At 44.0% G+C, this 16,302-nt stretch overlaps 1 protein-coding gene across 1 annotated transcript; it reads right to left on the bottom strand.

Annotated features, from left to right (window-relative positions):
* Positions 1–23: 23 nt before the first annotated feature.
* LOC117831731 (brain-specific angiogenesis inhibitor 1-associated protein 2-like protein 2) lies at positions 24–16,007 on the bottom strand. Its single transcript, XM_034710536.1, has 13 exons — positions 15,723–16,007; positions 14,990–15,065; positions 12,098–12,184; positions 11,487–11,548; positions 11,317–11,388; positions 10,125–10,199; positions 9,893–10,024; positions 8,307–8,408; positions 7,459–7,525; positions 2,869–3,091; positions 2,520–2,579; positions 631–859; positions 24–116 (listed from the first exon to the last, which is right to left on the bottom strand). The coding sequence occupies exons 1-13, from the start codon at positions 15,786–15,788 to the stop codon at positions 24–26; spliced, it is 1,344 nt and encodes a 447-aa protein (XP_034566427.1). The 5' UTR covers positions 15,789–16,007.
* Between the last annotated feature and the right edge of the window lie 295 nt (positions 16,008–16,302).

Here is a 16,302-nt window from a genome sequence, read left to right as displayed (position 1 = left end):
GAGCAACCCGCCTCAGAGCTCCATCAGCAGCTGGAGCTTCCTCCCTGCATCCACCAGAAGGACGGCTGCGTAGCCATCGAGAACAGCACCTTACCACACTGCCCCTGCTGGACGGACTGAGAAGCACCAGCAATGATTAACAGAAGAGCTGGAATAATAAAGAAGAAGCTGATAGTGTTTCCAAATATTGGCACATCAGGGGGATGGAATATATCAGCGGTGACTAAAGAGCCGAGAGCAGATCAATAAGGTTTCATACTAAACCTTTTATGAGTGATGATAAACTTCAGGCTTCAAAGATGATTAAATATTTAATTTGTCTGCTGTGAGGCTGCTCAACTGTCTCAACTGTTATTTCTAGAAAGAGTAAAAGACACCGGCCTTTTTATTAAAGCTTTACAGGATACTAAGGTTTCCCAGAGCGTGGTTACAAATGTGTTTTCATTCATAAATAATCCATGAATCATTGATAAAGCTGTTATAAAGCTCTCATAAAGATAATAAAACCATCTCCCAGCAGCCTTTGCTTCAGCGTCCGTTTAAAGATTAAAACAAAGATTGATAATCTTCTGGTTTGACTGATGGCAGCCTCACACATCGATAAGCTGACTCTCTGACTGACGGCCGTACCTGATTGGATGAGGACTCGGCCTTCTTGTCCCGGGTCTGTTTGGACCCTCGTGTCTTGGAGTGTTCGTGTGAAGATGAAGACGATGGCGGTGGAGGCGGAGGAGGCGGAGCTGCACTGCGGCTGCTGCTGCTGCTGCTCCGTGGTTGGTCCAGCAGGTTGCTTGAGCTGCTGCTGCTCCATGGTTGGTCCAGCAGGTTGCTTGAGCTGCTGCTGCTCCGGAGAGACGAGCTGTGAGAGGTAAACAGTAGTTATCAGTGTTGAAGACTTTGGTTGAGGTACGCTGAGAGGACTTCAGCTTCATGATTTAATCTGCTCATCAGCTGCACGTGATCCACATCTCTGGCTCCGAGCCGGAGCGCGTGCCCACAGTGAGTCTGCAAAGTTTAGTTTCAAACTTCCAGCTGGTTCTCCTCTCAGCGATGGGTCACCCAAATTTCATAAATAGTTCATGTTATTATTCCAGGACTGAGATTCATTCTGACCCTCTTTCTCAAAAATGGGCTCAAAAACACACAACAGGAAGAGCTCGGGAAGAGGACTTCAGGATCCCTGCTGGATCCAGGATGAAAAGTAAACATGATGCAAAAGCTTCTGTCTCTGGTTTTAAGTCTCTTCATCCATTTTTAATGACGGCAATATGAAACATTGATGATTCTTCCATCGTGCTCTGACTCTCTGTTTCTTTGGACTGCAGGAGGTGAGACATACGAACATGTGGAGGAGCTCATGTGAAGTCTCAGACCGTGGACAAGCTCACACTCAGTGTCCCTGAGAGAGAGAGACGATTATGACCGAGAGGATGAAGAAGAGGTCAAAATAAATCTGATGAAGTCTGAGAGAGATAGCTCTGCTTCTCATGTCAACATGACCACGACATGACACAAGGACTCTGCTGTATTCAGCCAAGAGATAGTACCACAATACGACTAATAATAACCATCATAGAACTCAAATCTATTCTACTGAGGTCCAGGGCTTCAGAGCAACTGATAAAACATATCCTGCATCAATAACTGAGCTGCACAGGAGCAGGTTAGTGAACAAGGTAACTTCAGTCAAGACCTCTCTCATGAAAATACTCCATTATCTGCATGCATTAAGTTATATTTTGCGGTATAGCTCTGCTCTCCGGACACCAACGCCACATTGGAGGGATTTCACCTGCTGTTGGCGGACAGGATCCAGGAGAGCCAGACTGAACTAACTGGGGAAGAAGGCCAGCTCAGTCCTGGACCCTGTGGAGGTGGTGGCTGACAGGAGAATAATGGCCGAGCTGTCGTCTTTGATGAACATTTCTTTCCTATATATATTCTTGTTGAAAGTCTTGATCCAAGATGGCTGCGTGCATGGACGCTGCAGCTGGTTGCTCCGTCGTTAGGTGCATTGTTTTTGGCACCTAATGAGGACTGCACCTTTCAATTTCATTGTACTTGTTGCAATGACAAAAAAAGCATTCTATTCTGGGAGCTCCCTGCCCTGTGGAATGCAAAGCCTGAGGCGGGGAGAGCACACCTCCCCTTTTTTTATGCATATGCATGCATGAAAAGCCAAGGCGGGGAGAGCATCAGCAAAGAACTCGGGGTACAGAACAGAGCGAGCATCAGTGAGCTGTCAGGTGATAGCGGCTGGTGTTAAGAGCAGCTGATGTTCTGTAGGCCTGCCTGAGCTAACGCAATGTTCAATGTTTGGGTGCAATCAGGCTTGTTCCTCGTCTTAAAGCTAAGCTAGGCTAACCAGCTGTCAGCAGAAGCTTTATAATAACAATGGACCTCATAGTCCAGGTTGCCGGTGTATTGAGCATACTTCTAATCTGTTAGATATGAAGTTATGTTTTAGTATTTAATGATTTTGTTCATGTACACAGCTGTTAAAGGATTTAAATATTTACCCAGAGCTCCTTGGGAAAACATCGACTGCTTCCACAAACGAGGCCGGAAACCATCCCAGCCTGAGAGGAGAGACAGAAGGAAAGTAAAACAGAGTCACTTTAAAGCTTACCTGAGTACTTTCACCTGCTGTCATTGGATAACAGTGGAGAGAGCAGCAGCAGGAAAGAGGCGGCGACTTGAAGCTACAAGTCTTTGCATTTACTCTATCATCAGAGTCAGCAGCTGCAGATGGTGGAGCAGGACAGGCTCATGCATCCACCTTCACACACACACACACACACACACACACACACACACACACACACACACACACACACACACACACACACTCAGGGGAACATCACACACCGTGAGCTGCTGTCAGCACGCCCGTACAGCCAGCCGTTCCTGGGCTGTGGGACCAGTACAGTGATCATCTCTCCCCGGTTGAAGGGCAGCACGGTGGGGCTGGAGCTCACAGGATGGTGGTCCACCATCGCCCTCATGCTCCTTCCTGCTCCTCCATCACCGCTGCCGCCACTTCCCACCGACTCTGTCCTGGAGCGAGAGGCGCCCCCCTGGGGAGAGGGAGCTGCAGAGATGAAAACAAAGAGCAGGGTTTGTTAAAGCACACGTTAGCAGATAAAAGCTCTTTAATGACGGAGAAACCTCTGGTGGGATGATTCATTAAAAATGATAAAAGACAGAGAGTCCTTCGTTCAGTATTACCCCTGTGTAAAAACTTCCTCTCTGCATAATCATGGTGTGTGAGGTTCCTTTCATTGAACACACTGAGGAGGGAACACTCTCTATTTGACTCCTGCTGTAATCCAGATTATGGCAAAACTAGAGTATTTCATAGTTTGGATGTCTTCAGTGTTAATCTACAATCTTGAAAATAAATAAAAACCATTGAATGAGAAGGCGTGTCCAAACGTCTGACTGGTAGTGTAAATATAAACACAGTTTATGATTCACCTCTAACTGGTCCTGAACGCAGCAGCTCGGCTTCTAACTGGTTTTAACAGACGGCATCACATCAGTGATGTCATGATCAGAAGCTCTGAGAGTCGATGCTTTATAGTGAATCAGAAGAGCCGGCTCACATCCAGAGTTTGGTTCGGTTCTGTTTTGGTTCTGGTTCTGGTTCGGTTCTGGTTCAGTTCTGGTTCGGTTCGGTTCTGGTTCGGTTCTGGTTCGGTTCGGTTCTGGTTCGTTTCGGTTCTGGTCCGGTTCGGTTCGTTTCGGTTCTGGTCCGGTTCGGTTCGGTTCTGGTTCGGTTCTGGTTTGTTTCGGTTCGGTTCTGTTTCGGTTCTGGTTCGGTACTGGTTCGGTTCTGGTTTGTTTTGGTTCGGTTCTGGTTCGGTTCTGGTTCGGTTCTGTTTCGGTTCTGGTTCGGTTCTGGTTCGGTTCTGGTTCGGTTCGGGTTCGGTTCGGTTCGGGTTCGGTTCGGGTTCGGTTCTGGTTCGGTTTGCTTGAGTTTGGTTCGGTTCTGGTTCTAACCAAACCCTAACCCTAATCAGAACCCTAACCCTAATCAGAACCCTAACCCTAACCCTAATCAGAACCCTAACCCTAACCCTAATCAGAACCCTAACCCTAATCAGAACCCTAATCAGAACCCTAACCCTAACCCTAATCAGAACCCTAACCCTAACCCTAATCCTAACCCTAATCAGAACCCTAACCCTAACCCTAATCAGAACCCTAACCCTAACCCTAATCAGAACCCTAACCCTAACCCTAACCCTAACCCTAATCAGAACCCTCACCCTAATCAGAACCCTAACCCTAACCCTAATCAGAACCCTAACCCTAATCAGAACCCTTACCCTAACCCTAACCCTAATCAGAACCCTAACCCTAACCCTTATCAGAACCCTAACCCTAACCCTAATCAGAACCCTAACCTAACCCTAACCCTAATCCTAACCCTAATCAGAACCCTAACCCTAACCCTAATCAGAACCCTAACCCTAATCAGAACCCTTACCCTAACCCTAATCAGAACCCTAACCCTAACCCTAATCAGAACCCTAACCCTAACCTTAATCAGAACCCTAACCTAACCCTAACCCTAATCCTAACCCTAATCAGAACCCTAACCCTAACCCTAACCCTAATCCTAACCCTAATCAGAACCCTAACCCTAACCCTAATCAGAACCCTAACCCTAATCAGAACCCTTACCCTAACCCTAATCAGAACCCTAACCTAACCCTAACCCTAATCCTAACCCTAATCAGAACCCTAACCCTAACCCTAATCAGAACCCTAACCCTAATCAGAACCCTTACCCTAACCCTAATCAGAACCCTAACCCTAACCCTAATCAGAACCCTAACCCTAACCTTAATCAGAACCCTAACCTAACCCTAACCCTAATCCTAACCCTAACCCTAACCCTAACCCTAGCCTTAACCCTAACCCTAACCCTAACCCTAACCCTAGCCCTAACCCTAACCCTAACCCTAACCCTAGCCTTAACCCTAACCCTAACCCTAACCCTAGCCTTAACCCTAACCCTAACCCTAACCCTAACCCTAACCATAGCCTTAACCCTAACCCTAACCCTAACCCTAACCCTAGCCTTAACCCTAACCCTAACCCTAACCCTAGCCTTAACCCTAACCCTAACCCTAACCCTAGCCTTAACCCTAACCCTAACCCTAGCCTTAACCCTAACCCTAACCCTAACCCTAACCCTAACCCTAGCCTTAACCCTAACCCTAACCCTAACCCTAACCCTAACCATAGCCTTAACCCTAACCCTAACCCTAACCCTAGCCTTAACCCTAACCCTAACCCTAACCCTAGCCTTAACCCTAATCAGAACCCTAACCCTAACCTTAATCAGAACCCTAACCTAACCCTAACCCTAATCCTAACCCTAACCCTAACCCTAACCCTAGCCTTAACCCTAACCCTAACCCTAACCCTAACCCTAGCCCTAACCCTAACCCTAACCCTAACCCTAGCCTTAACCCTAACCCTAACCCTAACCCTAGCCTTAACCCTAACCCTAACCCTAACCCTAACCCTAACCATAGCCTTAACCCTAACCCTAACCCTAACCCTAACCCTAGCCTTAACCCTAACCCTAACCCTAACCCTAGCCTTAACCCTAACCCTAACCCTAGCCTTAACCCTAACCCTAACCCTAACCCTAACCCTAGCCTTAACCCTAAGCCTAACCCTAACCCTAACCCTAACCCTAACCCTAGCCTTAACCCTAACCCTAACCCTAACCCTAACCCTAGCCTTAACCCTAACCCTAACCCTAGCCTTAACCCTAACCCTAACCCTAACCCTAACCCTAACCCTAGCCTTAACCCTAACCCTAACCCTAACCCTAACCCTAACCCTAACCCTAGCCTTAACCCTAACCCTAACCCTAGCCTTAACCCTAACCCTAACCCTAATCAGAACCCTAACCTAACCCTAAACCTAATCCTAACCCTAATCAGAACCCTAACCCTAACCCTAACCCTAACCCTAACCCTAGCCTTAACCCTAACCCTAACCCTAACCCTAGCCTTAACCCTAACCCTAACCCTAATCAGAACCCTAACCTAACCCTAAACCTAATCCTAACCCTAATCAGAACCCTAACCCTAACCCTAGCCTTAACCCTAACCCTAACCCTAACCCTAACCATAGCCTTAACCCTAACCCTAACCCTAACCCTAACCCTAGCCTTAACCCTAACCCTAACCCTAGCCTTAACCCTAACCCTAACCCTAACCCTAACCCTAACCCTAGCCTTAACCCTAACCCTAACCCTAGCCTTAACCCTAACCCTAACCCTAACCCTAACCCTAACCCTAGCCTTAACCCTAACCCTAACCCTAACCCTAACCCTAGCCTTAACCCTAACCCTAACCCTAACCCTAACCTTAACCCTAACCCTAACCCTAACCCTAACCCTAGCCTTAACCCTAACCCTAACCCTAACCCTAGCCTTAACCCTAACCCTAACCCTAGCCTTAACCCTAACCCTAACCCTAACCCTAGCCTTAACCCTAACCCTAACCCTAACCCTAGCCTTAACCCTAACCCTAACCCTAGCCTTAACCCTAACCCTAACCCTAACCCTAACCGTAACCCTAACCCTAGCCTTAACCCTAACCCTAACCCTAACCCTAGCCTTAACCCTAACCCTAACCCTAACCCTAACCCTAGCCTTAACCCTAACCCTAACCCTAACCCTAACCCTAGCCTTAACCCTAACCCTAACCCTAACCCTAGCCTTAACCCTAACCCTAACCCTAACCGTAACCCTAACCCTAGCCTTAACCCTAACCCTAACCCTAACCCTAACCCTAACCCTAACCCTAGCCTTAACCCTAACCCTAACCCTAACCCTAACCCTAGCCTTAACCCTAACCCTAATCAGGACCCTAACACTAACCCTAACCCTAACCCCAACCCTAACCCTAGCCTTAACCCTTACCCTAATCAGGACCCTAACCCTAATCAGGACCCTAACCCTAACCCTAACCCTAACCCTAACCCTAACCCTAGCCTTAACCCGAACCCTAACCCTAACCTTATTTTAACGTTCCTAATTCATCCTTGCTCTTTTTCTAATTTCCCGTTGTGATTTCGTCCTTTTACTCTGAAAACCTCTTTTATTGACCTTTTAATGCTTTATCTATTTACCCTGGAAAAACCTCTTAAACAATGATTTACCGTTCTGCTGTCACACCACTCCTTACTGTTTAATTGACGTGTATTCCCTTTAACCTCCTGCGTTGCATTTTGTTTCGCATTATTAAAATTCTCTCTTCCCTGTCTGTCTAAATGTTTACTCTGCTTTGTTTGTCAAAGCACTTTGTAAACATTTGTTTATAAAGGTGCAATATAAATAAAGTTATTATTATTATTCAGACCAGTGATGTATTAAATATGTACAGAGCTCTGGAATGAAACCTTGATCACATGACAGAAGCTGCTCACCCCTTGAAGGCATCCTGCCGAGGCTCAGCTCCTCTCTGCTCTGTCTCATCTCCTCTCTCATCCCCATCTGAAGACACACGGTGAATTACAAACAACACATATGCATACACACACACACACACACACACACTCATGAGTACAGTAACACCTGCACAGAGGCGTACAGTGCAGGACATGTTGGATATGTTTCAGGTGATGTGTATCATGACTACTCTGATATTTATCTCCTCATCCTGACTTGTCTTACAGATAAATCTCACATCCTTCCAAACAAACTCATAATCCCTGTTAATCCTCTGATTCTCATTACAGTAACATGATGGGATCTGTGGGGTTCATCTCCACGTCCCCACCTGAAGAGGAGCAGACTGAGGCTGACAGGATTTGGTCTCTGGGGAGTCTTTGTTGTGCACTTGAATCCTGATTGCTGCTTTCAGACAAAGAGGCAGATGGTTTAAACGTGTGAATTATGTGTGGAGTTAATCCCTCTGTTCTGGGACGTCATCGTCTGCAGAAAGTCTTAAAGACTTCTGCATATATTGGGGAGTTTAAGGGTTTGGATTTGGATTACAGTTAGTGTTTGGACATCACTTAAAGTCTGTAATCTCTCTTTATACGTCAGCTGCAGGTTTGGAAAGTAATCCCTCATTGAAGAGCAGGGATTCATTCTGGTTACTTCATATCAGCTCAGGGAACAACCAGCAGAGGGCGCCCTCACTACAAAAATACTAGAGTTACTTTCCCTCAAACATGTCTTGATGAAATGATCCCAGGACTCTCTCAGTGTAATCTGAATGTGATACCTGGTTTTAAAACTGAATATGTCTTTAAGATGATTCTGGACTCACAGAGCCGTAGTCCGAGGCGGGGGCAGATCTGGCCTCTGGTTCTCTGGTGGCGTTCGCCTTATTGGTCAGAGAGTCAGCGGTCTGCTGGAGAGAACCTCCGACCTGACAAACACAAACACACATCACATGTTATCAGACAGTAAATGACACTGTGGGTCACTTCTATAAGACTGACTCTGACTTCTGTTTGTGACACAGATCTGTTCACAACATGTTGAATCAAACTTATTGATGAAGTTAATTTAGAGCAAACACAGGTTCCCAAAGTGCTGCACATGTTTAAAATACAATATCAAATAAAAGAACCAATAAAAAGTAAAACTAACTGTAAAAACAGAATAAACATCTGATAATTAAAACAATAAAAATCTGATAAACAACTTAATAAAAACACAAGAAATAAAACAACACAAATATTGGAAAAAACAAAATAAAAATATGATAAATATTATAATACAAATAAAATAAATAACACTATAAAATATGATGAATAACAGAATAAAAATATGATAAACAACATAATAAAAATACAAGCAATAAAACAACACAAATATTGGAAATAACACAATAAAAATGTGATAAAGATCACCATAATAATAAGATAAATCAGACAATAGAAATATGATAAATATTACAATAAAATAAGATATGTTAAATAATTAAAACATGGCAAATAACATAAAACATATGATAAATAACAATTAAATACAATAAATCAGACATTAGAAATCTGATAAATGACACAATAAAATCTGATAAATAACAGAATAAAAATATTAAATAAAACAATTCAGGATCTCAAGACTAACTGGAATTAAAAGCCAACATAAAGAGGTCAAAGATTTTAAAGTTTAGGGTTTGAACAGTTCTCAGATTAACAGACTGTTCCACAGAGAACAGAGTAAAGCTGCAGGATTAGGGCCTGTGTCCACTTTAACTTCTGGAACACCTCATACTCATCAATGTCACCTCTCACAAACCGACCAATCAGAATCAAGAAGGGGCGGGACTTCTAAAATCAACTTTATAAACAACAATGGAGGAGGAGGGACTAACAAGATGTGTCTTACAGAAACATGTCAGGTGATGAAAGGTGTAAGTTTAGCAGACGTTGTGTTGGAGGTCTGAACTTGTTCAGGTAGAGATATGAGCACAGGTGTGACATCAGTCCTGACATCAGTCCTGACCCCCTGCTGCAGACTCAGGGAGCTCTTTACAGCCCTACAGATGTGACGCTCACAGGTAAAGGTGTTAGGTCTTCAGGTCAGGAAACAGAGTGATAAAAAGACAGCAGGGGTCCAAAGTTCATGGAGACATCATGTTAGTGTGACTGGAGTCTCAGGGAAACTAAACCTGGATCTGAACATCAAACGCTGCTCGTCTGTGGCGGCGGGACCGTCCCAACAGACTCATAAAATCACACAATCATCCCACATGATGGTGAACTCTCTCTGGTGTCGTCTTTCTCTGCGTTCATCTGAACGAGCTGAGAGACAAACCCGGCCTGTTCGGCTGCTGCAGCGAATGAGCCAAAACCAAGCATCAAATATTGACTCCACTAACTCTATTTGAGGTGAGTTTTATACCTTATTCATGAGGCGTGCGATGGATTGTATCAGGCCGCAGTGCTTCTCAGCCAGAAAGCGGTGTCGTCTCTCCTCCTCCTTCAGAGCCTCGCTGTAGCTCTCTCTGAGGAAACGCACATGCTCACCGTAATCCTGAGGACACACAGATGGGCCCACAAACACATTTATACACTCTCATGCAGAATGAGGCTGAGGTTTGCTCTGGGCTAAAGAAACAGGAAGAGGCACAGACTTGGTTGGTTCCTCTGCGTCTCTCCAGAGCTGCCGCCTGGGTGTGGACCTCCATCTCGTAGTGTTTCCTGCTGTCCTGAACGACAGAGAGACACAACATGACTGTGTGAAACCAACGCAGGACAAGAGAGACGAGGTAAATCAGGTACAGTTACAAAACTATGATAATAATTAAAGCTGCAAGCGGCGATGAACGTGCCCTCACACACCTGCAGCCACCGCCTCATCTAAACCACCGCCTGATATTTGCCACCACATGATGTGAAAGCAAGATCTGAGAGTATAGACCACCTGTGTCCCTTAGGTGGTTCTAATGTTCCAAGATTTTTGGCAGATTGCCAAGAAAACCTCCAAACTTGACAGTCTGCCACGCCCACAATTTTAGTCTAAACAGAATGCCTCTAATAATTTTGGATCGCCAATGTGTCTGCTATAGAATGTGCCTAGTTTGGACTGAATTAGAGAAAAGCCCTAGGAGGAGTTCTCAAAAGTATGCACCCTTATTTGGGGGCCATTTTGAATTTTCAAAGCTAGGTGGCGCTCTTCCTGTTGAGTTTCAGATATGGGTGCAAGAGGCTTTTTTGTGCGTCCTGATGCCATGAATATGCGTATTAATTTTCAAGCATTTAGCTCAAAATAACCTCTATGGGGAGGGGTTTTTAAAAACTCTAGGGGGCGCTAGTGAGCACATTTTTGAGATTTTTTTTGCAACACCCATAAAATCTCAATTTTTTCACCAGACTCGATGAGCGTGTTGGATTTGGTGAGATTTCAGGCATTTTAAAGCCCCCAAACATCCATTTCCTGTTTATGGCGAGACATGTGCGTTTGATGCACCGCCTGAAAGTCTGCCACGCCCACAATTTTAGTTTGAACGGTATGCCTTACTTGGGTAGGTAGAAAGAAAGAAAAACCCTTAGGGTTATAAGAGGGCCTTCGCCAACCTTGTTGGTGCTCAGGCCCTAAAAATACTACTGAAGTTTAATTTAGCACCATCAGTGCAAACATGCTAACTGTTGTGGGATTAGAGTCAGAGTTAATGTGTTATTTTTTCTAAAATTGCATCCCTCTTTGTTAATTTATACATCTGCAAAAAAGCCGTTCAAAATACATTTTCAAAACTTAATCAAAAGGTTTAAAATATGTAGATTTTTTCTGTTTCTTCATCAGAGAACAAACTAACTTCCACTCACTGATATGTACTCTCTGTCCTGTTGGATGTTCTCCTCCATCTTCAGCAGAACCTCCACATTGAACAAGCGAAACTAAAAACACACACACACACACACACATTTAAAAAGCAGAGAATAAGAATCTGAAACACCTGAGAGGTGTGATGTGAAAGGTGAGTGTGTCATCGTACCAGTCCCTCCAGCTCCGCCGTGAGTCTCCTCTGGTTCTCAGAGACCTGAATGAGAACGTCTCCTGAAAGAGGACGGCGTCACACGTCAGGTTATAAGAACTGAACATTCAACAGGAGGGATTTAAAGCTCCAGTGAGGAGTTTTCAGCCTCAGTGAGACCATCAGTGACACAAGAGTGATTAGTGAAGCCTGACTTTATATTCTGGAGATGTCTGTGTAAGCCTTGCAGAGTGAGGGAGCTCTAATGATCCCGTTTGGACTCCATGTTTGACTCCAGCCTGTAAACTAACAGGACTCACTTTCAGAGTGTTTAGAGGAGCACGCTCCGCTGCCTGTCATCATCTATTATTCACACCGCCTGCTGGCGTCTGCAGAGCCGTGTGGTTTAAACTTAAACATTTACTCTGCTGTGAAATGAAGCCACACAGTCACCTCTCACAGAGCGTCTGATCTCACTCAAACATCATGTGTGATCTGTTTTACTGTGAGAGGAGAGATAAGGAGTGGACTTTGCTCTTTATGATGCTGACGAGCACTGAGTACATATTTAAACAATAACATCTCATTATTCCCTCAGGAGCTTAAAGGATGGGACAGGAGTGTGTTCATACCCAGAGGGCCTGAAGACACGCTGCGGAAGGCTTTCTCCCCGATCCGTGAGAGGGCGCTGAAGTACGCCTCACTCGTGAGCGCCAGAGCTGAAACACAGAAACAAGAGGAGGCGTCTGAAACAGCTGATATCTTCACCTTCCTGTTCCTGCAGGAGTTACAGTTTTCTAGTTTGATTTAACTCGTCTGTTTTATGAGAATCAAAGTATGAAGTCTACATGAAGGTGAAGCTGAAAGCTTCATTCTCTGCTAGCTTTAGCCGTTAGCTCTTCTTTAGTTAGGGGAGACCGGGTCGAGTGTAACACTTGTTGGTTTCATTTCTCAGTAAAGGTTCTCTGACAGAAGCTCGTTCCCGCCCAGAGTTCCCTCTATGTTTGATTTTATTTCTATTTTAATTTTTTATAGAAAAAAATTAAATGTAGAAAAATTACCAAATTAAAGGCCCTGTGAGGAGTTTTGAAATGGCTGAGAAACAGACTGAAAATGATACTGATGCCTCTTTATAACCTTTAATAGCAAACAAGACCATCAGCAGCAACACTGACACCTTCTCTGTTGTAATTTTTAATGCCTGAAACCGCCCAGGGGGGGTAGGTGCCAGACCAGATGATGGACATCTTGCTTCAGAAACAGCCTTTATTTGACTGTTTTCATGGAAAATAATCACATTGCCTGATAAAGTTGACTGATGAACACAACAGGATGAGGCTTTTGTTGAAAACACTACTTTTGCATGTGTAGGATAAGAGATAAGAGGTATCACTTTGTCCACAAGGGGGGGCGCCAGAATCGATACAAAACAAAAGTTCCTCACAGCACCTTTAATACAGAAAAAATATATTGTCACATAAAAATAAATAATAAGGCCATAGATGAAATTAATTAATTAATTTAAAAAAAAATAGTTATAATATTTTTGCATGGGGAAAAGTACTTGGATACCCTTACCATAATTGAAAACATGGCAAATATAATTCTCAAGCAATAAAGTTCCCTCTATGTTTTATTTTATTGTATTTTTATTCTTATTTTTTATAGAAAAAAATTAAATGTAAAAAATATATATATGTATATAGTCATAAAAAGAAATAATAAGTCCATCAACTAAAGTAATAATAATATATTTTTTTTATAATAAATAAAATAAAAAAAATAATAAAAATTTTGCATAAGGAAAATAACTGGGACACCCTTACAATAATCCAAAACATGGCAAATATAATCCTCAAGAATTAGAGTTCCCTCTATGTTTTATTTATTTCATTTTTAGTTTTAGTTTTTTTTAGAGTAGAATATTAAAATCAGAAGAAAAATAAAATGTAGAAAAAATAAGAAAAATAATACAAAAAAAATATCTCTTGTCACATAAAGAGAAACAATAAGGCCATCAGCTAAAGTAATAATACTAATATATATATTTTTATAATAAATAAAATTAAAAAATGCTGCTAAGGGAAAAGCACTGGGCTACCCTTACAATAATCCAAAACATGTCAAATATAATCCTCCAGAGTTCCCTCTGTGTTCCCCTCTCTCAGTTCCTCTCTTTATTTTAAACTCACAGATTTTATTTCACTTGATTCTAAACATCTCTGACTGACTCTAAGAGCACCTTAAACGAATCGATGGAGGTGACAGGAGCACGTCTCATCTCCTGCAAACATGTCAGAGTTTTATTCTGAAGTTAGAAAATAGTGTGTGACGGAGAGATCTCTGCAGAGATCAGACGGTGTGAGGCCGGCATTAAAGACTCTGTCAGTCTGCAGGCGGCGCCGGATCTCTGCAGAGTCATGCAGAGTTCACGCTTCTCTTATTCTGAAGGCTGGATGTTTGAATGTGAGACTGATGCACGCCATGTGAGCTGGGAGACAGAAAGACGCTCTTTAAGTTGGAGTCCACATGTTCCAGTCTCAGTGACTCAAATCACTGTTAGTCCTCTTTGGACCTTCTGCTCGGTCTTGTCTTCACACATAGAGACACCTAAGCAGAGGTTTATGTGTCCTCTCATTGGAGTGAGCTCCAGCTGGATTTAATGTCATGTTTGCAGACAGATGGAGCTCCAGACAAAACCAACCACCCAAACCCACGCCGTCCCTGAGGCTGAGAGACAAATGGGTTTCAATAAAGAGCTCCTGTGTGTTAATGTTTTAATAAAGCAAGGTGAGCATCCTCGTATATAAGTTATATATGCTGCCTGTCTCTGACGTGTCCTGATGTTACCACTCTGCAGTGAGGCATCATCATCATCATCATCATCTGTGCTTTACATCTGCAGGGATGATGCTGCTGCAGGGATGTGAATCAGTTGTTGAGGATGTACCTCAGTGCATATATTATAAAAAGTAATAGAGAGAATAAAACCATCACTCTCTTCCTGCATCTGCATTCCAGCCTTTAAACAGGCGTCACATTCCTGCATGATGCAGGGATCAGAGAGGATGATGATGATGATGATTAAGACATGAAGTGCAGACGTGGTTGTTGTTGCATCTTCAGATTCAAATTAAAAGTTCCCTCACATGGATTAAAGATGCTGTTTTAATGTTACACACATTAAGGAGAGGTCTAGGTTTAGTATCTGAGTCTGTACGTGGGGAAACTGTGGATGTGCAGCCTTGTTTGTCTGATGACGCTGTGCTCATAACGTCCTCTTGCAGGCTTTATTTACAGGCCCATAACCCGGGCTAATCACCAGGATATTCCCAAGGCAAACGGACTTTGGAATCAGCTCCGGTGAAATAATAAAACTCATGACAGCTCCCTTATTCTGTGCAGCAGAGCCGTTACACTTTGTTTCCTTTACAGCTCGAATAAAAGCAGGCGAGGGAGTTTCTCACACGAGACGATCTGAGAGAGAGAGGGAGACACAGGGGAGCAGATTCTTCTGGTCTTACCCTGAAAAGCTTGGACGTAGCTGTTTCCCAGTGACACCAGTCTCTGCAGGCTGGGGTTGAAGTCGTCCATCAAGCTCTGTTTGGCACACAGAGAGACAGACACAGAGACACACAGTGAGACAGACACAGAGAGACACACAGAGAGAGAGACACACAGAGAGAGAGAGACACAGAGAGACACAGACACAGAGATACACAGAGAGAGAGACACAGAGACACACAGAGAGAGAGACACAGAGAGAGACACAGAGAGAGAGAGACACAGAGAGAGAGACACACAGAGAGAGATACAGAGACACAGAGAGAGAGAGAGAGAGACACACAGAGACACACACAGAGAGAGAGAGAGAGACACACAGAGACACACACAGAGGGAGAGACACAGAGAGACACACACAGAGAGAGAGACACACAGAGAGAGAGACACAGAGTTTTCAAAGTTGGAGAAACTTTAAAGGAGGATCAATAAAAGCATCTATGATTCGATCTGTATTTATGAGCTCAGACTCGTCCTCCTCAGCGGCTCCTCTCTCTGGTGTTTCCAAGCAAAAAGAAAACCTCTGAATTTTAAAAAGCCTGTTTGTGAAGTGGGGCCAGGTTTACTCGGCCAACATGAGTTAAAAAAACAAACCTGTGAGTATCACACAACACGAGACACTCAGCTCTCTGCCTCCTCGTGTTCCTGTCTCTCACACCTCACAGGTACAGTCCTCTGTTAGTCTCCATTACTTACCGAGTAAATCCCCAAGGTGAGGCGGTGCAACTGGCTGCTGTTCATCTCCGACATGTTTATATCCATATCAGTGTAACGCTCAGCGAGGCCTTGAGAGAGTCTGCGGGTCTTAAATCATCCAGGAGAGAGACGGAGAGGGTGAATCGTGCTGAGGCGAGGAGAGGGGTGTTTGTGTGTGTGTGTGTGTGTGTGTAATCCACACCGCTGTGTCCTGAGAAAGACCAGAGTAAATAATTAAACATGGCTGAACTATAAAACACACCATCATGCTTTAAACCTGCTGTCTGGGCGTGTGTGTGTGTGTGTGCGTGTGTGTGTGTGTGTGACGTGTGTGTGTGTCAGTTTGAGCTGTAAAATAATCTACCTGTTCAGCTCACCTGGGAAGGTTTCCAGGATCCTGCTTCAGAGATAACAAACGTCTCATCATAAAAAGTCTTATCCTGCATGTGCTGCAGGTTCCTCTGTCACTGCTTGTTGATAGTTTGGAGACTTTGGCCCAGAAGAAGAAGTTATCAGGCTCTGGCTGCACGGACTGTTCCTTTATCAGAGAGGAGATTTATGCACGTGTGAGGGGGGGCAG

This window comes from Notolabrus celidotus, chromosome 20, assembly GCF_009762535.1.
Source record: "Notolabrus celidotus isolate fNotCel1 chromosome 20, fNotCel1.pri, whole genome shotgun sequence".
In the NCBI taxonomy this organism is placed as follows: domain Eukaryota; kingdom Metazoa; phylum Chordata; class Actinopteri; order Labriformes; family Labridae; genus Notolabrus; species Notolabrus celidotus.
The sequence above is the reverse complement of the archived record's forward strand: the minus strand, read 5'-3'. Positions and strand labels throughout refer to the sequence as shown.